This window comes from Oenanthe melanoleuca, chromosome 9 (genome assembly GCF_029582105.1).
Source record: "Oenanthe melanoleuca isolate GR-GAL-2019-014 chromosome 9, OMel1.0, whole genome shotgun sequence".
Taxonomy (NCBI): Eukaryota; Metazoa; Chordata; class Aves; order Passeriformes; family Muscicapidae; genus Oenanthe; species Oenanthe melanoleuca.
This window is the reverse complement of record NC_079343.1, coordinates 20,265,004-20,292,671: the sequence shown is the minus strand read 5'-3', so window position 1 is coordinate 20,292,671 and position 27,668 is coordinate 20,265,004. Positions and strand designations below refer to the sequence as shown.

The following is a 27,668-nucleotide window of genomic DNA, read 5'->3' as shown; positions in this document are numbered from 1 at the left end:
CATCTCCTGTGCAGTCCCCGGCCGATCCTAGGGAAAGCTCCTTTTGAATTCACTGTATCAGGATTGAGTGCTCTCTGCACTCAGGTCCCTGAGAACTAGTTTCTTCATAAGGCTCTCTCTCTAACCAGTGAGTTGTGTTATCATAATTGTTAAAAGGGAAAAAAAGCCAGCTTAAAGATCCAGCCCCTTCCAAGGGGGATTTCTAAATGGATATTTCAAATATCTGAGTTTGGTGTCTAACTGATGGATCCAACTTCTTTGTTTAAAATAATGAGGTTGCACAGCTAGCAGAGCATGTCTGCCAGCAATATTTCCCTTGTCCTCCATTTGCTACTCTGCTCATTTTGATTATCAGATCTTATGAGCAGGGACTGTGCACAGCAGCAGAGGGCTTTTCTGTACAGTTGCAGCCTCCCAGTGCCACTGCCAGACGTGTGAGTAATTGGTTGAGCAGCTCTGCAGAGCAGTCTCCTTGCACCGTCCAAGCTGAAATGCAGAAGTAAAAAAATTCATTCTCAGAGATGAAGAATCACAAAATCATAAGCCTGAAAGGGATCAAAAATCATGAAGAAAAACCTTTTCTCAAAGAAAAATTCTTTGCGAACATATCTGGCATGCTCATTAAGAGTAATTCTGTGATCTTGCAATGTGCTTCTGGGATCTTCTCTCTTCATTGTTGCTTATAAGACAGCTTTAAATTAATGATAAGGAAGCCATTTAGGGCATGGGCTGTGCTGAGGTTCACAGCTTTCATTCTGAATGAGAGATTAAAGTAAACTGATATTGAAAGCAAGGAGGGAGAAACGAATACAGTCAGTAAGCCTATAAAAGTCTTAGCCAATTGCAATGGTGAACATCCTGCTGGAGAGGGTGACCTTGAATGAACTAAGTGGGATAAAGTCACCAGGCTGGACTGACAGCTGAAGAATCAGGCTGGATTCCAGCAAACAGAGAGCAGATTCCTGAGAAGAGTCTCCTGAGCTGTGGCAATGGCTTCTCGGTGTCGGAAATGTGGACAACAGGTACCCAGGAGCCTGCCTTTCACTGCTGTCCGGATAACAGAAGGAGAAATGAAATCTTATCATGATTTTATAGGAGGATGCATTAGACTGGAGCGCATGGCAAAGAAAGGTATGTGCAGCATCTTTAAACAAAATAGCATCTTCTATTAGTGGTAATTGCATTGCATGCCCAGGCAATTTGCAAAAAGAGATTATATTCTTAATGCTTTCTCTGAGGAGTCAGTGACAATTAAAGGCAACTGGCTGAATTTGGGTGTTAACTCAGGTGTGACTGCAGCATTTGACTTGGCTGTATATATCTGGGATATTTGCAGTGATTTGACCTAAAGGAAGTTAAAATAAATGTTAGACTCATTCTGAAGAAATATTTATTTCATTCAGGTGTTAGACACTGAGTTTTCTGTATTTGTCAGGAGAAGGTATCTGTTGTGCATGAAAAATCCTTTTAAAAAATAAATGTAAAGAGCTGGAGCAGTGAGTGTCATGACCCAGCTGAGCCTGTCACCCTGTGTTCCTAAATTACAATGTAGAAGGCCAGTATCTTCCTCTGTGTAAAGATTCTCGTTTCACTCGTATTCGGAAAGTTGCACAATGGAGATTTTTGTGCTCTGTATGAGTCAGCCCAGGTACAGGACAGTATTCCAATCCCCAGGGGTTGCTAGTATAAGGTACTGTACTGGTGCCTAGTAATTTGTGCTAGCTGCATGCTAACTCTGGAGTGATATAGTTGAAATCTAGGCTGGTGACTGGCTATTCAGATATCAAGATTGCTGAATCATAGAACGCTTTTTCTCTGTGTCATTGAGAGGAAGATTTTTCAAAGAGCTCCCTTCCATTTGCGCTGTTAACTTGAATACTTAGTAAACCTCAAATCCAGAAATTTATAACATGTTCACTAGTGCATGATGATTCCCAAAAGCATGCAATATGATTATGCTTGGAAGTTAAATTGCTTATTATGATTTAATTAGCTCTTCAGCAAAGAGAGTTGCATTTGATCTGGTAAATCGAGAATATTCTGTAGAAAAAGAGGTGGACCAGAAGCAGGGTATCGGCTGCAGCCACTGCTCACAAACTGGGGTTTGCAGATGCTTTCTTTAATAGGGCTCTAATGCACAATGTCAGGGTTTGAAAACTGCAAAGCCAGTCCATTGTACCTCTGCTTCTATGGGTGATCCATCCATGCTGATCTTTGGGCTCAGTGCCTACCTATGCATTGTTGTATTTGGCTGACCTTTCAGTAACACTGATGTTTCCAGTTGCACTCTTTGTACTGAGGCATTCTGAGTTCAGCGCAGCAGGGCAGAAATGTCTGGTATCCAGTAAAAGACAGTGGAATTCATTGAAGTTCCTTCCTGAATGTTTGATCAGGTTGCTTATAGCTTTGTGGGCCTGTGGACCTGCTGGAGGCAGGGATCAGGCATCTGCTGCTCTTTTTCTTCTTGTAGTAGAGAGGGGAAGAGACTGGTAAGGGCTTTGCCATGGTTACGGTTCCCAGGGAAACACCTTCCCTGCCTCTCATGTTGAGAGACTACCTGGCAGAGTATATATGGAAATCCTTTGGAAAATAATTTTTTTGCTAGAAAACAGGGTGTGTGTCAGATCATCCTGAGCCTGTTGTCATTTTGTGAGGCAGAAAATATCTTCGCTGCTTTAGTATTTAATTCTGCCAGTGAAGCTGCCGGAGGGGCAGAAGTTCAGTTATTGCTGAGGACAAGGTGCCTTCAGCTGCAGGTAGTGGAGCTGTGTGAGTTGTGAGAACACACTGGGGCAGTTCTGTGTGTGGTGATGGTGTTGGAAGGGGGGCTAAAGAGCTGGCAAGGTGGCACAGTGTTGTTCATAGCAACACTGCCTGGGTTGTTTTCTCCTGCTCTGAGCTGACTCTGACCTTGTGTTAATCTTGGAGGGTTTTTTGGCCTGTATTTTCTTACCTCTAAAGTAGGAGTGGGAATTACTGGCCTCCATAAAAAGTGGATCCTGATGATGTAGTTATGACTACTTCATATTACTTCTTTGATGAATAGACCACTTTCCCTTAGTTGTCTGTGCTGCATAAACACAGAGGTAGAAAGATTATCTGTCCCAGAGAACTTGGATTCTGTCTGCCCCACCTAGTCCTACAAGCAAAGACTCAGTCTGCCTTTTCCTCAGCCGGACTTTCTCTGAACATAGTGGCAATGCAAGATCCCTGTGGCATATTCTGACTTACCATCACTTTAGGGGGGTACCCTTTCTGCAGTTTAAAGATCAAACTGGAGTGTTGCTAAGGTCCAATTGCCTGATGTTTACTCAGTAGTTGAAGCACTCCAAAATATGGAACAATTTCCACCTTGTCCATCCCCAAGACACACATACAGACCATGCCTGTGGAGCCCTTTGAATACTCTGTGGCAGTTTTATCTTGTGTATTAGACATAATAACGAGAAGAGCCAAACCATTCCAGTTCCTGGATCATGCAATTTTCAAGGCTTTCTTTGAATCAAGGTGATTTGTTCTGGTGAGTGGTTACAGGTATGGTTGTAGACTTCTGTTCAGGTAAAGTGATAAAAATAGTGAATGCTTACAAAAATAAAGTGCTGCTGTGAGGGGCCAGCTGAAGGGCAGTTTCCTTTTGGCCACGTGATGCCTGCTCAGAGCTTCCTGCAACAGGCTATATGAGCTGCCTACAGGTGCTGAAGGGCCTTCTGAGGTCTGGTGTTCCAATGGTGCTATTTTGAATACCACTATGTGACCTTGAGGCTCTGGGATCACAGCTCCAAGGTGCTGGTTATAGCACAGCTATGAGAACCAAAAGGAAGAAGTCCCTAGAAAGCCAGGCAGAGATGTGGCAGGGACTCCAGTCCAGGCTTGATCATTGTTGGAGTGCCCTCAGTTCCTCACAAAACAAATACTGAGGCAAAAAGCAAAGCATAGCCTCTTGCCATTAAATACACCATTCTTGGGCAGTGGCTCATGTGTCTTTTCAGCACGGAACTGACTATTTATGTCACCTACTGGCTGGTGAGCATCTTTAATTCTGGAAGACACCTATGGCCAAACAGGCCCCTTTTGTCCCCAGATGCTCCTAGTTAGCCTGTCTTGCTGTGATGCTCAAGTCCTCCAATAAGATCATGCACCTAGGGGGGTTTTACATGGATGAATGGTCCTGTGCTGGCTGTGACTGTGTCTCTGCATGCTGTGGAGCTGGGGGCTGCAGGCTGATTATATATTTTTAAGGGAATAAATGTGTATTTTTCATCTGCACTCAAGGCTGGTAGCTGCTTTAATCAGGGTAATGAATCTGCAGACACTAAGGAGTATGCAGTCAATTACTGAGGCTTTTCAGGATTTCTCTGTTACTGCAAAACCACGCACGAGGCTCCTCACCAGTAGAATGGGGACCTGTCTTGTGCTAGCAGCGTTTCTGCTCTTGTCCTTTGTAGGACAGAGGAATGCTGCAGTTTTGTGTGTCCAACAATCATGGGGGCTTGTTCTCAGTCCTATTGCTGTGTTTCTCTTACTGCTGGACTTGAAAACCAATTCTTCAGATCCATCTGCTCAGGGAGGAAGAGGGACTGAAGAACTGGAGCGGTTAAGGAATTATGGTGCTGTCTCTGGAAGGAAATCACATCTGAAATTAATTTGGGATGAAATTTGTTGGACTTTTTGGAGCTTCTCCACCTTTAGTAGTAAAATAAATGAGAAATGCTTTCCTTTTTCAAACGACGAACCTTTCCACACAGGTTCTGGTTACTGGGGGAAGTGATTATTCGTGTGGAGACCAAAATCTGAAGGTGGAAGTTATTTCTAAATCCCTTGAGACTCAGTCACAGTGCCTCCTTGTGCATTGCTCAAAATTATTCTGGTTCTATTTGCATTCAGTATTTCTTCTCTTTAGTAAAAAATGCTACCTAGGGAACCTGGGATAACTTTTTCAGCTGGCTCTCATTGCATATAAAATAGCTGAAATAAAATTCTGTTTTCCACAGAGGTTTTTCTGAGAACAGATGATTATCTTAGATGCTTGTGATTCTTTTTACCCATTCCTATTCATATGCAGTGTGCTGTGCTGTGGTTGAGAAATATGAAAACCCTGTTTACCTAATCAGAAAAGTCCAGACAATTATGAGAGAAACAGAGAGAGGACAGCTTGATTTTCATTTAAAAGAATTCTGAGAGAGATGTAGTACTGCAAAGATCAAGAGAACAAATTCTCAGAGGGCAAGTTATAGCAGAGGCCTTGTGGGTATTTATGTTTTTCCCTTTCTCCCATGATACCAGAACAAGAAACAACTCAGTGAAATGGAAAAGCATTAAACATGGATAGGCAGATTGCTATAATTGGAAATGTTTTGTTAACTTGTGGGACTTATTACCACAATATAATAGCGCAGTTTGCTTTTTTTTTTATTACCTAAATTGTAGTGTAAACTGTCTGGGGGAGAAGATCTCGGGGGATGGTGCTGAGTATGCTGGGAGGTTGGAGAGCACCTGTGCAGAGCTCTCACCCTGCTTATGCTCACAGAGCTTATTCTCCAAATTCAGCCAGTTCTGCTGCTTCAAGCCTCCCTTAAAGACCCAATTCTGCTGTGCTAATATATTGATTTTTTTATACAAATTGTGCTGTTGCTTTATTACCTGAATCTTGCTGTGGATTAGCTTGACCAGGGAGTTTTCTAAGACACAGACTTTCCTTCTTCACCACCTGCACATTATCTACTAGAAATACTTAGGATCAAGTAGAAAGGAATGATAAATAAATGCTTCGTTGCAGCAGTCCAGCTATATATGAATATTTCGACTATGCTGAGTGTCTTGTTGCACAAATTTGTGATCCTATTAGTTAATTCCATTTTTCAAGGGGAAAGAATATCCTCCAGGCTTTTACAACAGACAAGAATTATTGACTAAGCTTTTTTTACACCTTTTTCTAAGCTGGAATATCCCAACATCTTTGTTTTGCACAGAGTCAATGTCTTATTTATATTCAGAACCTGTGCCTATGAGTCATTAAACTGGGGATTGCTCAGTTTAGGCTACTTGTCTAAACTCCTGAGTCACTGCCTTGAGATTGTGTGCTTCTAGGGGTGCCTCTGAGGAGGTCTACAGGAGTGAAGACCTGATTTTTAAATTGGGATACTGTTAATTAGTAAAGTCATCACTTGCTAGCATTGGGAAAAGCTGAGGTGAAATAAGAAGGGGTAAAGGGATACTGTGTTCCATTTTCCCTTGACTTTACCACCAGACTCAAGAAGTGACATCTGTCAGAGAATGGATTAAACTGGGGGCAACTTAAATTTTCAAGTCACAACCACAATAAAAATCAGTGGGCTGTAAGTCAAAGTGGGAGCTGTAAAACACAAGCCAGTTTCTTTGTGTTAGGCCGTCTCTAGCAGAAGTGGATTTTCTAGTGGATTTTCAGTTGCCCGAAGTCTTTAACATAAGATTAAAGAGCTTTCTAAAATGCTGGTTTAATCCAATTTCTATGAACATCTTGTGTGTTCAACAAGTCAAACACAATGAACCTAGTGGTCCTCTCTGGTCCTGCAGTGAAAGAATCTGGGAACATGATCTCTGAGCTAGAGGTGTTTGGGTATGAGCCATTTCTTGTGATGCTTTTGGAGGCCCACACCCACATGTGTGAACACATGAACGTGTGGAGACAGATGCTGACATGGTGCAAGTTATTTCAATGAAACTGAGATGTGTTGTAGCCAGAGAGGATCATGTCTTTGAATATTTTTTTTAAGTAAAATTAAATATGTAATACATTTGCTTCCCAGTAACAAAAACTGAAACATCAGTATTACCCTGTTCTATGGGTTGTATGCTGGTAGGACAATATTTGGATAGTACAAAATATTGTTCTGCTGGCACAACTAAGCCTTTTCAGTTTGGCAAAGGCATTTTGTCAATGCACGCTGAAATCACCTGTACTAATTACCCAAATGAAAAAATGTCTGATGTGTAAATTTAGCTAATGAAACTTAAAGTACCATCTGAGGAGAATGTAGTGGCTTGAGAGGAATTTCTTGGTGCTGCTTCCATGGCAAGTTCATTCCTCTCCTTATATCCTGAATCCACATTAGGTTAGTAATTTACATTCACTTGCAGAGTAGCATTTAATGTTATATCTCCATGGCTAGATCTGCTACTTCTGCAGCACCTCTACACAGAGGGTTAAAGTACTTTTTAGACTGTAATCATCTGGTATATTTATCAGCCATTGGGACTGATGTGGCACTTGTCTGTAACGCTGTGGATCTTGTCCCTCTGTGCTCCCAGGGAGGCCAGTCCCAGCAGGAAGGTGATGGATGGTGCTGGAAAATGCCTTGTGCACCCGCACCTGGCTGGGGACCCAGCTGTGCACACCCCTGCTGCTGCCTTGGCTACCATGGGGCTGAGCTGGGCTCAGTGGCTAACAGGGCTGTGGTCTGCTTGCTCTGCACAGGCAGAGCTGGAGGAGAAGCTCCTAGGAGAGCAAAATGTGTCTGGAATGGAGACAGATTTTGTACATTGGTTACACGTGGACATTTATACTGGTACAGGCAGCAGAGAGTAACAATACACACCCACTACAGCTGGTGAACTCACTTGTTTAGCAGGCAGTGTAGGAGAGGCTGGGAAAGGAAGTGCATTATAAAATCCATGCATCTTGCCACTCTCCTGATGTAACTTTATCCACCAAGTAGTAACTATCTGTAAAGCTACAGATGTCATAAACTCTCCAGTGTAACTTGTACCAAGCACGGTGATGCTCTGCTTAGATCTGGCATTTATTTGTAACTACAAAGAAAATCCTGTTATTTTTCTCATGCTATACTATAAGCATTGTCACAGTTTGTTATGGTTAGCTGATGGGAGAGGGATGGAAATACTCGAGTGTGTTATCCTTAAGATAGATCCACTGTCCAGTATCCTGTCTGTACAAAAAACTGGTCAGCTCCTCAATTTACAGCTGAGGAGCTGAAAACTGAGGTTGACTGATGGCCTGGATTCCTCACCCTGTGCCTCAATTTCTCTATCTGTAAAATGAATGACACTTGTCTTCTTGGAGCCTGAAGACACAGAACAAACAAGATATTACCATTACATTACATGTCCTAGGGGACAGCTACCGTAGCCTGGGTGTGATTTTTATCTAAAGCTACTGAGCTGCTGGGGGTTGTGGCAGTAAAGGGACAGTACATTTTATGAGTTAACCTAATGTTAATGTTGCTTCTCAGTTTTGCTTCAGACTGCTGTAGGTGTGATGTTACCTTCATCACGTGTGCTCCTTTCATGAACTGAAAATTCTTGTCCTGAATATTAATTGAACTAAATATGTAAAAGTGCTTACTCCCCTGCTCGAAACTCGAGGTCATGTTTCCTACCAAATTCTTAGGTCTCGTGCAGTCTTCTCCTTTGTCTTTAAATAACAGCACTGTGTTCTGAGTGTGGGTGTGCCTTCGGGATAGCGCTCCCAGACAGCTATTGACGGCAGCACTGCTGGTTTCCCTTGGCCCTGAATACCCTACTATTTAAAGTTATTTTAATGAAAGCCCTTCCCATGCCTTAGTCTGAGCAAGTGAATCTGTTTCGTTGCTTGTTGGGCTGTACCTCTATTGTTTGTGCCAAGCTGTGAATGTGTCCAGAGTGTCCCTTTGGAGGAGCCTGGGGAGAGCTGTCCGGGCGGGACGGGGCAGCGGGGCAGGGTTAGAGCCTGGGCACGGTGCGAGGCAGAGGGCTCTGCTGTGGTTTGTTACTAAGCAGTTCGTGCAGACTCCTCCGGGAGAGCGTCGGCTCTTGGGTGCATGTTGGCTGGATCCGGGATTGCTTCCACGGAGCGCTGCCTCTCCATCCCTCCCTCGCCTTGGCTCGGTGCGCTCATCGCCGGGCGGGACTGCCGGGCTGGGCACGGGCTGTGAGTGCCTCAGGGGGCTCGGGGGGCATCGCTCTCTGCGGTGTCGTTCTGCTTTTCCTAGCGGGCATCTGGCTGAGCTGCTGCTGCCAGCCTGGAGAAGGCTGCCGGAGGGTGGCTGGGAGCTCTCTTGGGCACAGAGGTCGGCTGTGGGCGGTATTTGTCCCGGAGATACACTCAGAGCGCTGCTGGCACAGTGGCTGCTGTGGCTCACTGTCTCCAATGGCAGTAACCAGGGAAATATCTTTGGGCTAACTGGCCTCCGTTCAGCAGTGAGCAAGCAACCAGCCCTTCAGCTCCTGAGATCAGAAATTACGTGAATAGGCTCTGAAGTTATTTTGCTGGATGAGTTCAGGGCAGAGCCAGAGGCTAGAATTTTTCTGAGATACAGTTTCAGCTATGAAACTGTCTGCTGGCAAGCCGGGAGAAAGGAATGAAGTCTGCTGTACGGTCTGCTGTATCTCTTGATTAGCTCAGTGTCCAGGCATTGTAGTGAACATATTTTAGCTTCGCAGTTTGCCACAAGTGGGTTTTATTATTCATGATGGTTTTTAACACGACATTATGGAAATGTTCTTTGTTCTATTCTCTGAGCAGGAATTTCTGTTCTAGCAATCCAGCATTGTTGTGAAGGACAGATCTTGGGAAGATGAATTAACTTTTCTCTGGCAAAAATCAGAAACTATCAAGAAGTTTTTACTACTGAGGTACTAGGCAAGAGACTAGTCCCATGCTGCTATAAATCTGAATTTATTTCTTGAATGCTGAGATTAGAACTTTGCCTTTAATGCCTTTTATTAGGGAAGTTTCAGTTTTGTGGATAGTAGGATGTAGCCTCCTCCCACCAGAGGGTGGTCTGTGAAATCAAGCAATATCTTGCTGAGCAAATGATGTGGTACAGTGTGTTTCTTTAGATATTTTCTGATTATGGATAAATCATAATGTAGGATGAAGATTTGTTAATAATTTCTATTAATCTCTTATGATTTTACAGAAGTATTATGGGAAGTATCTTCATAATAGACTGGGATATGAAGTCACCTGAACTGAACAGTGGAGAGTGCTTTGAGAATTTTATTTCAGTTTGTAAATTTAGCTTTCATGGGGATTATTAACAGAGACTTCCTAGATGTGTGCATAAATGTATGGTGTGTTCTGAGTAAGCAGTCATTGAAGTCTTTGAAATGTGACTATAAGTATGTATTTATACACACCAATGTCTTTTTGCAGAATGTACCAACAGTAAATGAAAATGATAGTTTACCTATGCAGAAGAAAGATTTTAATTTTTTTTTTTTAATTTAACAATCAATTTTAAGACTTCTTTAAAAAAAAAAAAAAACAAACAAAAAAGTCTCCATCAAACGAGAACATCCAAAGATTGTTTTTGAAGAAGTGGCTAAATGGAAAAAGCAGTGAAATCTGTTTCTTCATCCAAGGAAGTGTATTCCAAAATATTTTGACATGGGATTAGAAAGCTGACATAATGCCTAGAGGGTGCATTTCCATTTGGGAGGGCAAGATTTCAGTTTTTTTATATAAACAGCTCTACTTTCTCCCCCTTATAAGTCAACCACAGTAGGCTCCTAATGTGTATGTGCCTGCCTGTAAAAGCAACTTATTGAAATCTGTAACCATTCCTGGAGCACAGCAAACACAGCCTCTAAACAGATTTTTTTCAATCTGTGACCTCTCCTTTCTTGTAATTTTATGTTAAAATGAGTATAAAATTTGGTAAATGAGATTAATTGAAAAATGCAGTGATCCAAAGTATTTGAGCAGTCTTCCCTGAGAAATTTAAAATCAGCAGAAATATGTGCCTGCAGAGCCAGGCTCAGGTAAAGCTGCACCTCCATCATTAAGTTGCACAGAATGCCTTGGAAATGCCAATCACAACTCAGTGTAACCTCAGGAAAAAGCTTCAGAGCAGATCTGCTGCATGATAGAAAATCACATCAGGCACCAGTTCAGCTTCTGCCCAGGTAGACACTGGGACTCACAGATTTTTGAGCTCCTCAGAGAAAGGTGTATTTCTAACCTGTTATGGAGATTGTTTGGGAAAGTTTGTAAGGCAATTCCTTCCACTCCATGGCCTCAATCTGTTCCCTTCTCAAGGGATTGGAACATGTTGGCAGTGCATCCCTCAAGACAGAGTCTTGCTCCTAACCTTGCTTCTCCAGATTTCTACTACTTTAGTGTACACAAAACTGGCTTGCTGTTGCAACTAAAAATCCACCAACTTAAACAGATAATTCCAAGCATGAACAGAGTTACTTAAATATTTTAGAAGAATCTTCAGTCTTTGGAAGATGACTACCAAACTTTGCTGTGAAACTTGAGTTTAATGAGAAGAGAAATCACATTTAAACAAATACTCTTTGCAGGTTTTGCAGTTGTGCTTGGTGAAAAATCGATCTGAGAGAAAAGTTGATGCCAGTCACTTGTGCTTCATTTTGACTTTTGGTCTTAGCTCACCTAAGTCTGATTCTCTCTTGGCAGGGGTAGTCCTGGCTTTGCCACCCCTTTACCCTTCCTATACATTACCATCACTTGTAACCTTCAAGCATCTTTGCAGAGAACTAACCCACATCAGAAGCAATCACTAAGGAAATGATTGCTTTACATTATTTATAACAACTTTATTCCTGGCTTGGTTTTCAGTTGACTCAACATGGGTTAGCAAAAAAAGAGGTGGCAGGGATGTGTATAAGCAAAAGGATGGGATTTCCTTTCTGTATATAGCTGGATTTTTAGTTCCTCTTTAGGTGATCTGTAGCACAGCAGCTTGTTCAGTAACTGACCTGGCTGTTTGTCTGCCTGGGCTGAGAGAATAAACAAATCTTTTCAGAAAGTAAACAAGGGGCACAAATGATGAGAAAAAAAAAAAAAAATAAAAAAAGGAATCCAAACTAGGAAATTCTTTCTCTGATGTAATAACCTTGAAGTTCTTTTTGACCTTCAGAAAGGGAAATGTTTTGCTTAAGGACTTGAACTGGGAATTCTGATGGACCGAATATTTTCAAATCCTTTAGCCTGCTTAAACCTTATCAGTGAAACCTGCAAATTTGTTTCCTTAGTGTGTTTAATTCATGAAATCTAACTTAGCTCTACTAGACTTTGCTGTTGCTGGTGGCAACAGGCTCAGGACCTGGGAGAAGTTCTGAACTGTAGGAATTCTGCAACTTTCAAACTCTGGATTTGCCTTTTGGTACTTTTTAAGGAGCATAAGAACACATAACGTGAGGCATCCTTTCATGTTCTTGAAATATCTGGCCTCATGCTTAACTTGTCCGACTCTTTTCTATCACATCAACAATCTGATTTTTCTCCAAACAATTATGAGAGCTCTGAGCAAAACTTTTGACAGAGCTTGCACAGAGTAGAAGTAGTCTGATGTACTCTGTGATTTTAGAGAATATTTTCTTTCACTCCAGCTGTCTTCCTTCCCTGTGAATTACATATTAGGCTGTCATTAAGAAGAGATGAATTTTGCTCAGGAAATTTGCAACCCATTATTCCAAGAGCAGTAACTTCAGATGGGGGATTGAAGCCATCCTCTCCTGCAATCTGCAGAAGGCTGGGCATTTGTGGCCTTCAGCCACTTAAAGACAAAGAAGCCCCAGTGTCCTGTTGTGGCTGGTGGCCTTTAGATGTCCATGGTGGAGCAACAAGCACTGCTGTGCCCATCTGCTCAGTGCAGTCCAGCCCCTCACTCCTGCAGGTCACCTTCCCAGCACTGTTGGAAACAATTAGCTGCCATCAGCATGCAAACTAGTTTGTGTCTGCTGAGTAGAGAGGGAAGAACAAGAGGATATTCTTCATTGCTTTTAATCCTCTGCTGTTGGTGTAGCTCCTCCAGACCTGCTGTGGGAGCACGTACAGGTGGGTGAGACACAGAATAAGCAATTGGTTTCATTTTTGAATGAGGAATTATGAAGCATAACTGAATGGCTTTTCCCTTGAGGATCAGATAGCACAGTTGCAGTGAGCCTCCCTAGAGAGCTGGGAAGGAGGAGAAGCTGTGCCAGACAGATGGCTATAGTAATTGCTTTTCTTTTACTCCCCCTTGGTAGAAAACCTTGGGAAGCAAAACTGTAAGGCCTAATTCTTCTGCATTGAAACTGGCCTCTGCTAGGAATTGAATTTATAGTAGTTTAAGAGGAGAACCAAGAGTAAAGGAACTGACTTGTTTCTTTTTTTAACCTCTTTTATCACATCCTTATTCAAATTTAAATTGTCCTGACAAATTCAATTAAGTCACGTAGAACTGTATGGTATAAGAAAATGTTCTTCGTGTTGTTCCATGTAACACCAAACAATTACATTTTTCTTTTTTTAAATTTTAGAGGCTATGAATAACTGCCTCTTAAAAAAAAAAAAAAAAAAAAAAAAAAAAGTGAAGACGAGAGCAATCACACTAAAGGTGGGAAATGTCTGAGTCAAGTTTCCCAAAATAAATGTGTTCCAGACACTTGGCTGGTGTATGTTTCAGTAAGATCTTGAGTTGCATGCCTATACAGATTTTATCAGAGAACAGGATTGCTCTGAAGTAACCAGATGTCCAATCTCCTCTGTAAGTATTAGCAAGGGGTGTGATGAAACAAGTTAGTTGTCAAGGTCCTGCAGCTTTTCAGCTTCCTGAAACCTTCCCCTTCATCCCATGCAGTGTTAAAATGTGCCTATCATCAATGAGTTTTTCTGAAGTGTTTATAAACCTGTAGCTGTCAGCTCAATACCAGCTCATGCCACTCTGAAGAAGGGGTTTCTCAGCTGGAATATCAGTCCCACAGAAAAATGGTACCATGCTTCTGTCCAGGAGGGTGAACAGCACTTTCTGCTGCCTTCTGGCTTCCAGTACAGACCAGAGAGGCTTCAGAGCTTCCTGGGATAAAGCTAGTGGAAGATACAAATGATTAATACTCACTGATCTTAGGCAAATGTCATAGCTTTGTAACAAACCCAGACTTGTGTCTCTTGGTTTGCTTCTAAGATTTTTTTTTTTTAGCTTTTCTTTTAGTTGAAGATTAAAAACTTCCTCCAGCAGCCCCAGGTAATCCTGTTTCCAAGGATTGGGACTTCTACTGCAAGTTCTGTGCTGTGATGGTGTTACAAATTAATTCTTCCATGCTGGGGAGCAACTACCTTTAAGCACTGTCCTAGAGGAAGATACAAATGGTCAAATGGGACCTTGAGTGCTGTTGTCTACAGCTGCTGACATTTCATAGCCACATGATCTGATTTGCCATTTGGGCTCGTGAAGAACCTTCCCTTGTTTTCTCAGATTTTCTCAGTTTCCTGCTAGTTTTTTCTGCTGCAATTTATTTTCCCAGCATGTCAGTGTGTGAACTGTACTGACTTATTGCATGTGTGATTCCTAGTGACTGAACATGTTTTGTACCACCCTTCTCATCATCTGAACATCTCCTCCTGAGTGTGAGTTTTCCAGCAAATCCCGTGCAGTTCATATTGCTCAGGCAGGGGGTTTGATGAGAAATAATTGGCACTCTGCAGTTCTTGTTTCTTTCGCTTCATATTATCCTTACATCACAAAAAAACTTTTGAAATAAAAAGGGGATTTAGAAACCAGAAACCAGGCTATGCTTAGAGCAAGCTAAGAAAGCTAAACAGGAGTTGGGTGGGTGGTGGAATTTCTGTTTTATTCAAGGCTCGTTGATATTAATGATGTCTTCACATTGGCACACACCAAACACAAACTGAAGTACTGGCAGGTTTGTTACCCTGGAGGGCTGGACAAGTCTCTGACAGCTGAGAGATTGTGGCACCTTTTCTAGTTAACTTTCCACTTCTGTCGAGCCTCCTTGTGATTCTGTCATCCATTGCAGAAACCTTTTTTCTATTTTTGCAGCTGTTTGGCATAATCTCAGTCCTGGTCAAACCTGAGTGTACCTGACCACCTGTGGGACTGCACAGATGTCACAATAACTTTGCTGGGTGCTGAAATCAACAGTGTTTCCTTTGGTGGATAATGCCTGAGGTTTCTCAGGTACTATGGTCTAGTTGAGGTATTAGGGCATGGGTTGTACTCAATGATCTTGAAGGTCTCTTCCAACCTAGTCATAGTCATTCTGTGAATTCTGTGACATTGTGTCATTTAAAACCTAGAATCCCTGTTTCTGGAAAGGATCAGAGTGGATGTCTGAAAGCAAGACAGAGAAAGTATTTTGGGCAGTAGATTAGGATGCAGGAGAAAGAAGCTAATCTCTAACTTCTCTGACCTCTCTCTCTGTTTCAGGACTGCTAGTTTAAAACCAGGTGCACAGAAGTATTTTAGTGCCTGTATTGAATTCACATCAGTTAAGATCTTGGTGCTTAAATGGGGCAACTGCTTATCCTGACTCAGGTCTCTGGTGTATCTGGACCCAGCCTCCTTCCTTCCACCTGTTGTCTGGGCACTTAGAGGTGATGTACAGCACCAGGGCTGGTTGTTGTTCTGTGCAGTGGCTAAAGGAGGTGTTATTTATGACATAAACCTTGGTCCTGCCAGTTGAGTTGGCAAGCATTTCTCAGTAAATGCTGCTGCTTTAGACTGGTATGAAGAGTGGGGGGAAGTAACTGTGTGCACCTGTTACAAAAAGAGATCAAATTAGCTCCATGTGAGACTGTAATTGCTTTTCACTTCATAGATCACACACAAAAGTTGAGGTCATTTTTGCCCAGCTACTTGCCAAGTGGCTTTTTAGTTTTTTAGTGTTTACTTCAAAATAACAGGCTTTGTTTTCATGAGAAGAAAGCCTCACAGCCCCTTATTTCCTCCTTTTACTATGTATTTGCTTGTAGCGGAAAAAGCATCGGGAAAGGAAACAGTGTGGATTGGCTGGTTACACAAAGTTCTCCAGCAGGGATCGGAGAGTTCAGGGTGGAACAGGGCCACAGATGTGGAGTAGACTTCACTGTTTCAAAGACTGAAAAACTGCTGTAGTGGGAAGCCAAATGCAGTGACTTAACGTGGAACCTGAAGCATTAAGGAGCAGGCTGTCAGCTTGAGCAAACCTGTGGCAAGCTCTGGCAAATCTACTGGAGCTGGTTTATGGAAAGCTCTCTCTGAAATCACAAGGCAATAGATGAAGTTAACAGGCTGAGGAGGAGACTCTGTAAGTATCACAATCTTTACCATGATAGTCAGATAATAGCTCAGGCAATAGTCCAGCTAGGCTCTTTTTGTTTGAGTATCAGCTTCGTTTTTCTGGGTTGTCAAAGGAGGAAAAAATTGTTGTTAAGGCTTTATGAACTCACTGAAGATTTCTGTTTTCCCTTGCACAGATGAAATCATGCAGCAGGAGATACGGCCGCTGGTAGCAGTGGATATAATAGAGCAGCTCCACAGGCAGTTTGCAATCCTGTCAGGTAAGAAGTTGCTGGTAATGACACTCCACGATTCTCTTGGAAACATATTGGAATGTGTTGTGCTGACTGTCACCCTTCAGCTCTGTACAGCAGTTGCAATGGTATTTTCATACTGCTCCTGAAAAGTGCTGCTACAATCAGATATTCACAGTGTAAGGAACAGATAAATGCCAAGCTGCTGTACTTGTTTTTTTTCAGGCAAGTTCATTTTCTATGTTCTTCACAATGGGCTGGGAGGAATATATTTAGAGGGTAAGAAATTAAACAAAACTGTCACTACATATCTTTGCACAATGTCCGAGCATCTTGTTTGTGGGAAAAGATTTTGGTCTATCAGGGATCTATTCATGACCTCTCCCTTCTTCCTCATTTGCCTTTGTTTTAGAAATGATTCATTGCTAAAGTGTAAGGTTCTAATCTTTAAAAGATATGATTATTACATAGTCTTTTGTTTGCCTGAAGTTTGCAATCACACAAAGTGACGCAGTTCCTTCCCCAAAGAAAGAGCTGATACTGAGATATTTGGCAAATTATTTATTACATTATTTTGGATACTGTATATGATAAAATCTTATCTGGGTCCTAATACAGTCTCTGCTGTTGACTGCATGGCCTCTGGCAACTCCTTTTGTCTCTATTTCTGCCTGTTCTACAAATAAGAAAATTCAGAATTTTCTTATCATATTCTCCATAGAAACAGTGAAGTATCATGAATTTGCACAAAATGCTGAGATTATAAGGAGGTCCTCTTGAAAAGCCTGTCTGTCTTGGTGGAAAGGAACACTGGGTATAGAGTGCAGAGAGTGCACCAACCCAGCTCTAGAAATGGTCAGCTCAGCAGACCCAACCCTTGCTGTGTCTTTGCACTTTAAAATGCAAAGTTGCCAAAAGAAATCCAAATTTACTTTACACAGAATTCTCTATGAGGCTTTGAGTATTAAAACTTAATTTTGGAGGCTTCCAGGTAGGATCTTGTGGCAGATTCCTAAGCTCAGTAACTAAAGGGTTTGCATTAAGCAGAGGGTATTAACTGACCAAAGGTGGAGCCTTTGATCTGCCTTCTGATCTGCAGTAAAACACCTCAGGACCCCACCCCAGAATTCCTAATTCCAGAATTCCTAATGAACACAACCCTCTGGGCAGGACAGGGTGTATATTAAATTGCTCAAATCCTTTTCATCCCACTGTTGTGCTCAGTGCAGGGTAAGTAGGAATTGTTGAGAACTGAGTGCCTCATATTCAATTGCTTACTCAGTAAAATGTGGAGGATTGCTATTTTTGAACCCCATTACCTTGCAATATTTGGGCCCAATAGCAAAAGCTGAATACAGCATGTAATGAGCAACTTATGGAAAGTGGTTTACTAAACAGGAAGAAAAACCCATTTCCAGTTCCAGCTGGAACATTAAACATGGAATAAAAATGTCAAGGGTAGACATAAAAAAAGAATTTTCATGTTTCTTTATGGATTCATAATTTCAAAAGTGCCTGTATTCTCACCTGCTGTTTTTGCAAATTCAATTCTTCACATTTATCTAATTCTTTTATTCTTGGAAGTGATGAGAAAGGTGTTTAAATAAGGCTTTTTAAATGGGAGCTGCTTGGAGACTTGAAAAATAACTCTTCATAGAAGGCAAGGCAGAGAGGTTTGTTTGTTAGGAATCAGCAAATAACATCAACACAGCAGTACTACTAATAAATACCAAAGGAGAGTGAGAAGGTGTCTTTCATGCCCCCATCTACATAAATGAATGACATTTTAAGAATTTTTAGGCTTATCTAAAATCTTCTCAGTATAGTCCAGAAATAGAATCCTACTATAAAACAGGGCACTGTGGTTCATAATTTCTAAGTTGATTTCAGTCTGAAGTTTGCAGCTAAATTTGAAAACCTGGGTCGCTTACTCCAAAATCCTTATGGTAGCATGTGAAGAAGATAAGGAAGGCTTAGAAGCCCTTATTCTGCTGGTGACCACTGATGAGTCATAAGTAAAACAGCAGGAATCTTTCTTACTCTCCCTCTATTGCCTCCTGCAAAGAGAATTTTAGGTGCAAGCCAGACATTACTACACTTTTCAAAAATGCATTTCTCTAAATAATATAACTTTCTTTTCCTTTAGCAAAATATTGGCTTTTTCATGCAATGAAAACAAAACTGGGCACTCTTCTGCCTCATTTCACTTATTAAATAATTCACACCTAAATGACCTCATTTGATTTAGATTTTTTTTCCAGATAGCTCTGTAGCTTTTCCTCAAAACATGCTGTTTGCTGCTTTTCATTAGGTATGAGCAGCCACAAGTATTTTGGTGCTTCAGCACTTGCCTACATGGTGGCTGAGAATTTGATATTTATCCTATTTTCTGGTTTTCAGTAGTGAAATGTTGCAGCTCAGTAGCCACTATCTGGAAAAAAAACCCAACCCTTCTGTTCTTTGGTGTCACCATCAGGGGCAGTAAAAGGCAGTTCCAATGTTCTTGTAGAGCATTATGGACATAAATTATGTTTATCTGAACAACTTCCTAACAGTGGTATATACTGATTTATCCTAGATGGGGTTTCTTTCAGTCTGGGGGCTGCAATCCCCAGAGTGCAGCCAGTCACCTCTTCCATGCCTGTACAGAGCCCAGAGGATGTAGCACTGAGTCTGGTTTCTGTTACTCCACAGCCTCAAAGCTTTGTCAAGCTCTCCTGTTCAGTCTTATGGTCTCCAAATGCTTTTGTCCAGTGATAATTAAAGTCAATGGTTGACTGTTGAAAACTTTGTCATAAATGAGTATTTTTCTGGTTAATACCACTTTTTTAGTAACAGCTGGCAGCTGAAGCAGATGCAGTGAACTTACAATGTTCCCTTGCAGTAAAGCAGAAAAGAGGAAAATGATTGAATCAAAGGCTCTTTGTTTTCTCTGGACATGACTCATTAGAAACGCTTCTCTCCACTTCTGCTGTGTGCAAACTTCTTAGGAGGATCTGTCTTGTGGTCTCCAAGCAGATGTTAGTCTAATGAGTTTGGTGTTTGATTGTATCAGGGTCTAATTATAATGAATGTATCACCTACCAGCATCCTCATATTTGTCCTGGTCCTCTACCTACCATGCTAATCAAGACCTTCATGCCAAGAGCAGGGAATCTATCCAAAGCCTTCCCTGATCCATTGAGGTCATGGAAAAGGCTGAAGTGTAATATGGCAATGTCCTTAATAATGAAATTTTACTTTGGTCATCTCTTTTCCCATGTGCTGATTTAGCCCTGCTTAGCTTTTGAGATCTGGTGGGAGTACTGATTCTTGTGGTTAAATTCTGCTTTGATACCACTACTGCCTCATTTCTTTTCCTGAAAACCAAAATTCCAATTATGGGAATTCAGCTATGACAGCACAGCCGGAGTGCTCAGCTAGGTTTGTGTGTTTCCTGTAGCTCTTAAGGGAACTAGATTGCAAAGTTTAGTAGTACTGAAAACCTGGTTGCTCTAACACACCAGTTTTTACTCAAGAATAAAGAATCACTAGTAAAATAGTTTTTCTGTCCTGCTGACAGACTAATAAACTTCTGTACCAGTCTGCTCTTGGAGCTGCTACTATTCCTTCTCCCCCCACCCTTTTTATCTACAGCTTCACAACCTGTTCTTATCTGTAATTACTCTGTCAAAGAGCCCAATCTGCCATTTGCAGCTAGAATGGATCATGTTGCTAAATCACGACTTTATTAGACAAACTGTCACGAAGTGTATTAGTAGAGAGAATAATTTTCTTTGTGTTCTGCTCCTGTTAACAGACTTCAGTGGATGGGAGAGCATATCTGAAAAAATGGTAACTGACTCAGAAGCCAGTTTATTTAATTTGCAAAGCCTGGAGGGTATTTGGCCATCTGCTTCCTGTTTAAACAGAGCTTTTTGGAAAACCTGGCCTGACCTTGCCAAAAGGACAGTTTGGATCTTTTATAAAAATTGAGACCCAGGAAGCATGATTTAATGGGACATTCATCACTCACAACCCATCATCAACATGGAAAACGAAAAAACAGAGCTTGGAAAAAGCAAGACGTGACCACAGCAGTGAAACTTCAGCCAAGATATCGTTAGACTTTTTGGCTGTCTGACCCAGGAGATGAACTGTAGTCAGGGTTGGGCTGTGATGACTCAGGGAGCTCTCTGCATGTGGGCAGGCCCAAGCAGTTAAGGCTGCACGTGTCAGCAGCATTTGCAATAACTCTTTCCAATACCAACTGATGAGTTAGTGTCTGTGGCAGGCTGGAGAGGTGAGCTCTGGAAACTTGCAGACTAGCTTTTGGAACTTCTTCTGGCTATAGCCTCTTTGTTGGGCTGGTGCTTTTAGTTTGTTTTGGTTTCTTTCCCAAGGGAGTCAGCATATTTGGTGATCTCTAGTTAGAGGAGCTGCTGGCTATAGAATAGGACCTCAGTGTAGCCCCTGATTGGGATATTTTTTGTGCCTAGATGGGAGGCATAGGTGGGCTAGAACTGAAGAGTGGGCAATGTTCTAAGATCATCATTGTGTTTAGGACTTTGGCCTGCAGTTGTGTTTGCTTTCTGCTTTTACATCAGTCATACCAACATACATCTTCAGCTGTGAAAGCTCTCAGAATTCAGCACTCACGCCTCATTTGTCAGTCACACCCTTTACACTGCAAAGAAAAGTTAAATTTTCTCAGCTGCCATAACCTTTTCTCCCTCACATATATTCCTTCCCCAAATACTTCAGCTGTTTTGTTTCCACAGCTGAATTCTGGCCCCATCTTCACTGCAGCAGCTATCCAGGCTGCATTGGCTGCTGGAAAGTCTAATAGGAGCAGCTATGAATGCTGCTCTGTGTCCTGGGACCTGGAGGACTGGCACACAGAAGAGTGAGGGAAGGTCCCATTACCATGGGTACCCTGTACAGCCCTGACAGCTTGTGTGCTATCTCTTCTAAATTTCTTAACCTTCCACATTCACTCTGACTACTGACCTGTCACCCAGGTTCTTCCTTTCCCTTTGCTCTTGGGCCACAAGTGAAGAGGAAAAGCTGAGCAAATGAAGGAATGTGCCCAGGAAGAGGAGGAATGAGGTGCTGTCATTCTCATTCCACAAACCAGGCAAAAGGTCAAGTAATGTTTTGCTTGGAAGTCTTGCCTTTCACCAGGCAGTTCAAGCCTCTGCTCTTCTAAATCCTGTTGTTTTTTGCATTGACTGTGCTCCAGCTTGTTGGAGTAGGAATTATGTACAGTCCCAGCAAGCACAAGGAGGGTATACAGAGAGTCCTTGGGGCCAAATTCCATGTACTCAGTCCTTATGGCTATGGGACTGACTGAAGACTGTCCCTATTGGCTTTTAGTTTGTGCTCTCTGCTCTTTCAAGACATTGAGTAGTATCTAGCTGAAGTTTTTCAAGGACTGGAATAAATCTTGTAGCAGCTCCCTAGAAAGAAAGGTTGAAGGCTGAGGAAAAAAATGGGCTGCTGCTTGTCAATTAACATTCTGCAGAAATTTGCATACTACAGCAATTCTTGGATTAATGTCAGGGGAAAAAATGGCATTAATGTTTAGATGTATGGAATTGCTCTCATACTCAAGAGAGAGTTTTCCAGACACCCTTGGTATTTAAGGAACTTCCCTTATATCCCTTATCCAAGTGGATATGGATCATTTTCCTTTGTAACTCAACTGCTGCTCAAAGTTCAGATATGGGCAGGAAAGACCCATTTGTAACATACTTGTGGTATTGCTTGTCACTCAACACTTCAGACATTTCTGCTCTCTTCTCATCACAGTACTTAACAATTTCTGAATACCAAACTCCCTCAAACTTCCCCCTAATTTCCTAGTGTGGCAGGAAGAGAAGGTTTCCTTGTTTATTTCCCTGTCTGAAATTCAGCCATGCTGAACCAGCTGAGGGCTCTGGTATGATTGCCTCAGGAAGTGTTGCCTTCACACTGGAGAATGAGATGGAGATCAGGAGCTGTTAAGGGCTTAGTCAGAGGCAGGAGCTGCTGACTCTGTTGAATGTTCAGTCTGAGGCTGCTCCTGAGTGTCCTAGATTTGTTGCCAGTGGTGAAAGGAAGAAATCAGTGTTCAGTCTGATTACATTCATTCTTTAGATGGCTTTTTATAGGAGAAGATCCCTTGATAAAAATACACACCCACATACATAGAGTGCATCACCAGCCTGCCTCATCCAGCTCAGGGAAGAGGCCAGGGGAAGAAGAGCACATGTGCAAATGGAAATGCAGGAGATGAAATAAAAGGGACACAAAGAGATGCTGGTCAGCAGGAGCTTTAGAAGTAGCATGTGAAACTTGTAGCTTAAATAAATCTTGAGTATAACTGCAGCTAAACTATCAGGTGTTGAAGGAGGGACTCCAAGGGAATCTCCATCTTATCCTCCAGTGGCAAATATTGATGTTTTAAACAAAAATATTCCAAGTTCCTACATCTCCCTCATTTAAAGTATATTCACATATTTTAAATACGTGAATGGGTAAGTTTGGTGCCCAGAAATCCTATGAATGTTCACAAGATACCAGGTATGAAATACCTTGGCATGCACTGAGCTCTGCACAAAGACACAGCAGACAAATTTGATATTAAATTTTCCTGGCTGTTACTGTTTGTGTCCAGGAGATGTCACTGAGAATCTGTAACAAATCAGCCTAACTGGGTACCTGCTGGTTGGAGTTCCTGCTCTAGAGTGCAGCAGTCTGGGGAAAACTAAATTTGCATGACAGCATATTCTCCATCACTGCTGACTGCAGACAGTACAGCTGGAAATCCAGCTGCTGTGCATCAGCATTTGGCATCACCCCAAGGCCAGTGGGGAGTTCAGTGTGGAGGCTGTGGCTCTGCTCAGCATTTGAAATCCAATTCAGTGCAGTGTGAATGATGGCTTTCTTGTTTTCCTCTTGGCTGAGAGACTTTTGACCGTCTGTAGGCCTGTTTTCTCCCCAGCAAGGTGAGTTTAGTAAATGATCTAACGCAACTGAGTCATTTTCAGATGTAATCAAAGCAATAATCAACCTTCAGGAAGGAAAAGAGGGGCTAGTGTGTTGATACCATGTCACCAGATGACAAGAAGAAAAAGGCTTTCCTTGTTCAAAATTCCAATTTTCTAGCACTCTGAATTTTACCTTGTGCAAACGTTGTATTCCTCAGCATTCCAGCTCTCTATGGTCAGAGAGCACAGAAGGGATTTTAAGTAATCCAACTGAGGCTGTGAAGATAGGGCAGAGGCAGGATCAGGACTAGCAAGGGACTGTCCACTCTACAGAGAAATAGCAGGAATTACTGGAGCACCTCCTGGCAATGACCACCAACACGGGAGCAGGAGAAACTGGTTTGTGGCATCAGCTGTGGTTATCAACAGGGAAAGGCAATGGTGGATGGGAGCAGCCTGGAAGCAGGGATTATTTATGGGGATTTAGAGGGTGCTTTTAAGGAATGAGAATGTGCTTTTTTTTTTTTTTTTGTCCCTGCTCCCATGTTCCTAATGGGACAATCGATTGCATTTTTTCCTGAAGAAGGTAATTTACTGCCTCATAGCTTCCCCTTTACTAAAGAGAAGCCCAGAATCTGGCTGTCCCTTGGGTAACAGTCCTCAGTGTGTGATAAATGACTCAGGAAACTGTGTCTGCAGCAGGACTACACTCAGTATGGGTTGTTAGAGAATTCCTGAGCCTGGTGCAAAAAATAGGTTTACATAAAGATTGCAATGAAAGGAGAAAGACTCAGGGAAAAGCATATCCTTTATACTCCATTTAAGGAGAACTAAGCAATAAGGTACCTGTAAAAAAAGCTTTGTTTCATCATGTTCTTTTATGTACTGCTGCCTCCTCAGTCTGCTCTCAGCTTCCAGCCCAAGCTGATGAGAAAACTCCTCATAATTTCTGTGTGGTTGGAGCAATGTCTGGATTTATTAATGGAACCAAGTTAAGATTCGTGCTACAAGTAAACAGGGTTTGTGCTGTGAGCTACAGCAGCTCTTGGAGCTGAGCATCCTGTCAGGAGAACTGTAAAGGCTGCTTGGATCCATGCTTCCTGTAGCTCTACCTGGATCAGGAAATCTCTCATCAAGGGACTCTTCTAACCTTATTGCTTATGAGTTTTGCAGTTTCCTGTGCTGTTTAATAGAGGTTTGATGCAAATAAGCATGATAAGCAAAATTCATCCATGCACTTTGAGCGTTCTTAAGGAAAGACCTAAGCCTGGATTGGTCCCAGGCTTGTATTGTGGGCTGTATGTGTGTATTCAAAGCTTGTATGCTCTGTTACTTCATGTCATTTGATGGAGAATGCTGCTATTACTTATACATAGGGAAATATTGTAATAATATCACAAGAAATTATTTGGAAATGGGAAACAAAGAATGAAAAAAAGCACTTAATCAGAATTGTGCAGAAGATTAATGAAAAAGCTGAGAGTCTCAAAGGCTAGAATCTCATCTGGAGTAAATGGAGGTAATGAAACTACAGTGAGTTATATAAAATGGAAGCTGATGATGATTACTGGATGTTGGTGCTTTACAAGGAGAAGTATGACAGTGTTTTCCACTTGAGCCCTGACCACTCTGTCCAAAGGCATAAAATCACCTTCTTAACTTTATGGCTTTTCTTTTGTAGGAGGAAGAGGGAAGGATGGGGCACCCATTATAACCTTTCCAGAATTTGCAGGATTCAGTGAGATACCTGATGATGATTTTCTGAACGTGGTCACTTATCTAACCAGCATTCCCAGGTGAGGCTGAACACAGATTTCTCTTCATTTCCTAGAGAGTTTTGTTTCCCCAGTGGCTTGCTGATTTTACTGGTGCTACCAGGACATACCAGTGCCTCTGCATTTCTCCAGTCATTATGAAACTTCCCTATCTACTGAAAGCCCTAGGAATTGTGTCATTTGTATGGAAAAGAAAGCTTCACACAGGGAAGATTGAACTGAATTGGAGCAGGAATAGATCTGAAGAGCAGCAGCAGAGATGGCAGATTAAAGGGACCTAAGAGGGGTTGTTTGTGAAAAGTCACAGGGGCGCTGGATGTAATAAGGGAAGGGCTGCTTTAGGAAGGAGCCGCACTTACATAGGTCTCATGACTGCTTATTCTCTGAGTGCATCTTTCTATGCAGATTTCTATTTACTGAAAAAGCAAGTGAGGTGCCCCACTGACAGGATTCTGGCTATCACCATGGTACTTCAATTTTTGGAGATTGCTCCACAGCCAGGATGTTTCCCTTGCTTTTTGCCTGCAGCTTTATAAGGATAGTGGAACAAACTGACTTCCTCTGCTCTGAGAAAATGTGCTAAGGCATGACTGCTTAATTACTTTTTGTTTATCTAAGAGAGCTTAATATTTTTTCAGTCCACTGATCCTGTCTCTAGACCATGGCTATTTGTGCTGGTGAGAAGCACAGCAATGATTTATTATGGTCTTCTGTAAAAAGATACTTAGAGGATCATAGCAGAAAACGTGCCTCCTTCAAGTTTGAGTGAGAAGTTTTACAGCTCCACCTACGTCTCTTCCCCATTTTTGCCTCAGTTGTTGCCAAAGAGTTGCCAAAGCAAGCTGAGAGAAACCACATACTGAGAACTTTACAGCTTCATTGTTTCACTCTGCTCTGTGGGACTTTTGTTTCCAGTATTTCTTTACTCTCTTCAGGACTGGGAGGGCTACGAGCTTCAGGGTATATGCAACAGCAGCAGTGGCTGAGAAAACCACAAAACTAGTTTTTCAGTTCTTTGTACTTGGTATGCAGGGAGATGATTCCCAGTGATTTTGTCACATGCTGGCAAACCAGCATGTTACATTGTCCACATAATAGACAGAAATGCTTTGAGCTTCTTCAGCCTGTGTGAAGCCCAAAAGCACAGATGTGTTCAAAAGAAATTGGCCAAATTCATGAAGGATTGCTCCATCAATGGCAGCTGGACACAATTGCTCCAGTGCAAACTCAAGCTGAAGAAATTAATTTATTCCTCAATGCTGGGACTTGGGAAAATATACCAAGAGAAGTATTGTCCTTCTTATTTTCCTGCTGCCTTTGTCTCAGTAGCCACTATCTACTAACACTGGAGTCAGGGTGTTGAGCTAGATGGACCTTTACTTTGATTCAGTTTCATTCTGTGTTTTCTCTTCCCCTGAAGAATCCCTGAGCCATGTGCAAAGAATGAAGAAATGAGTTTCAAAACTTTGTAAGTCAGGAGAGCTGTGATATACCTATTTTACAGATGATGAAATATGTGTGAGTAATATCACTGCACAGACAGGCTCACCAAAACTTGTGTTGAGTAAGTGACTGTTCAGTTTGCTGTAAATGGCATGTTCAAGGTCAGTGGCAAGCTGGGGTTTAAAGGTACATTTTGTGCATACCAGCACATTGGTTTGACTCTTAGGTTTTGATTATAGACCACACTGTAGGGCTGTGAGTTTTCCAGGGAGTTTTTTAGTCTTTATTGCAGTGCTTTTAGAAAGATTGCCTGCATTTCTTGAGTCACTATTTGAAACTTGCCACTATCTCTGTAAATGGTGAGGGAGAAAGATGTTAATGTAGAAGAACCTGAGCAGCAAGCTTTGTGTGATTTATGACATAATTTTATAGAGTTCAGACTTAATGAGGCCTAAGTACTTGACCTGTTTGGGTGCAGCAGAGCCCTGTGAATCTGCAGTTGGCTGGTCCATGCAACAGTGTCTCTGCCATGTACCTTAGCAAGCAGTTAAGGGTGTGCAGTTACTTTTGCCAGCACTACTCTACTAGATAATGCTGTGTGTAATATAACAGAATTCCTGTGGGTGTAGTTTCACTGCTAGTAGTTCACCTTTTACTTTAATTCTCAAGAAAGGTATGAAGGTATCCAACAAAGTGACTAAGAACAGAGAGTCTCTAACTCTTCTGGAGTTACAAAGGGTATGGCCATGAATCAGATGAGATGAGGTACAGTTTGAAAAGCAGTTCATCCTATTTATCATAGAGAATACTTCCTTCTTCAGAGCTTAGTGAACCAGAGAAATCAGCATAATTTTCCAGGTAAATGTGGAGAGAATATCTGTCCTTCATGGTGTCTGATTTTACATATATTGTACTACAAGGTTCATGCTAGTTTTGAAGATTAGCTCTGTGATTGCAGATAGCATCACTTAATGTTAGTAACTTTCTAAATCCTTCTGGAATGATTACTCTTATATGCTCATATGGCAAAACATATGACAGGGTTGAAGATCCACCCAGTGAGGCTTTTGTAGCCTGATTCATTTACCCTGTGGTTCAATACCTGCCCATGAGAATGCTCCACCTAAGGGGTCTGCATACAAATACATCCACACTCAGTAACATGGTGTGTGCAAATGCACATCTCTGTGCATGCACTACATAGCTCCAGAAAGCCCTTTTTACTTGCTTGATTCCATGGCCAGAATTCCTTTCTCTTTA

The 27,668-nt window shown here is 41.9% G+C and overlaps 1 protein-coding gene across 1 annotated transcript in view; it reads left to right on the top strand.

Annotated features, from left to right (window-relative positions):
• The first annotated feature begins 419 nt into the window (after positions 1–419).
• Positions 420–27,668, top strand: part of MCF2L2 (MCF.2 cell line derived transforming sequence-like 2) — a 128,952-nt gene continuing 101,703 nt past the window's right edge. The window contains exons 1-3 of the mRNA XM_056498796.1: positions 420–1,131; positions 16,184–16,267; positions 24,872–24,986. Coding sequence (XP_056354771.1) covers positions 990–1,131; positions 16,184–16,267; positions 24,872–24,986 — 341 coding nt within the window. The 5' untranslated portion in view covers positions 420–989. The remainder of the gene's footprint in view (positions 1,132–16,183; positions 16,268–24,871; positions 24,987–27,668) is intronic.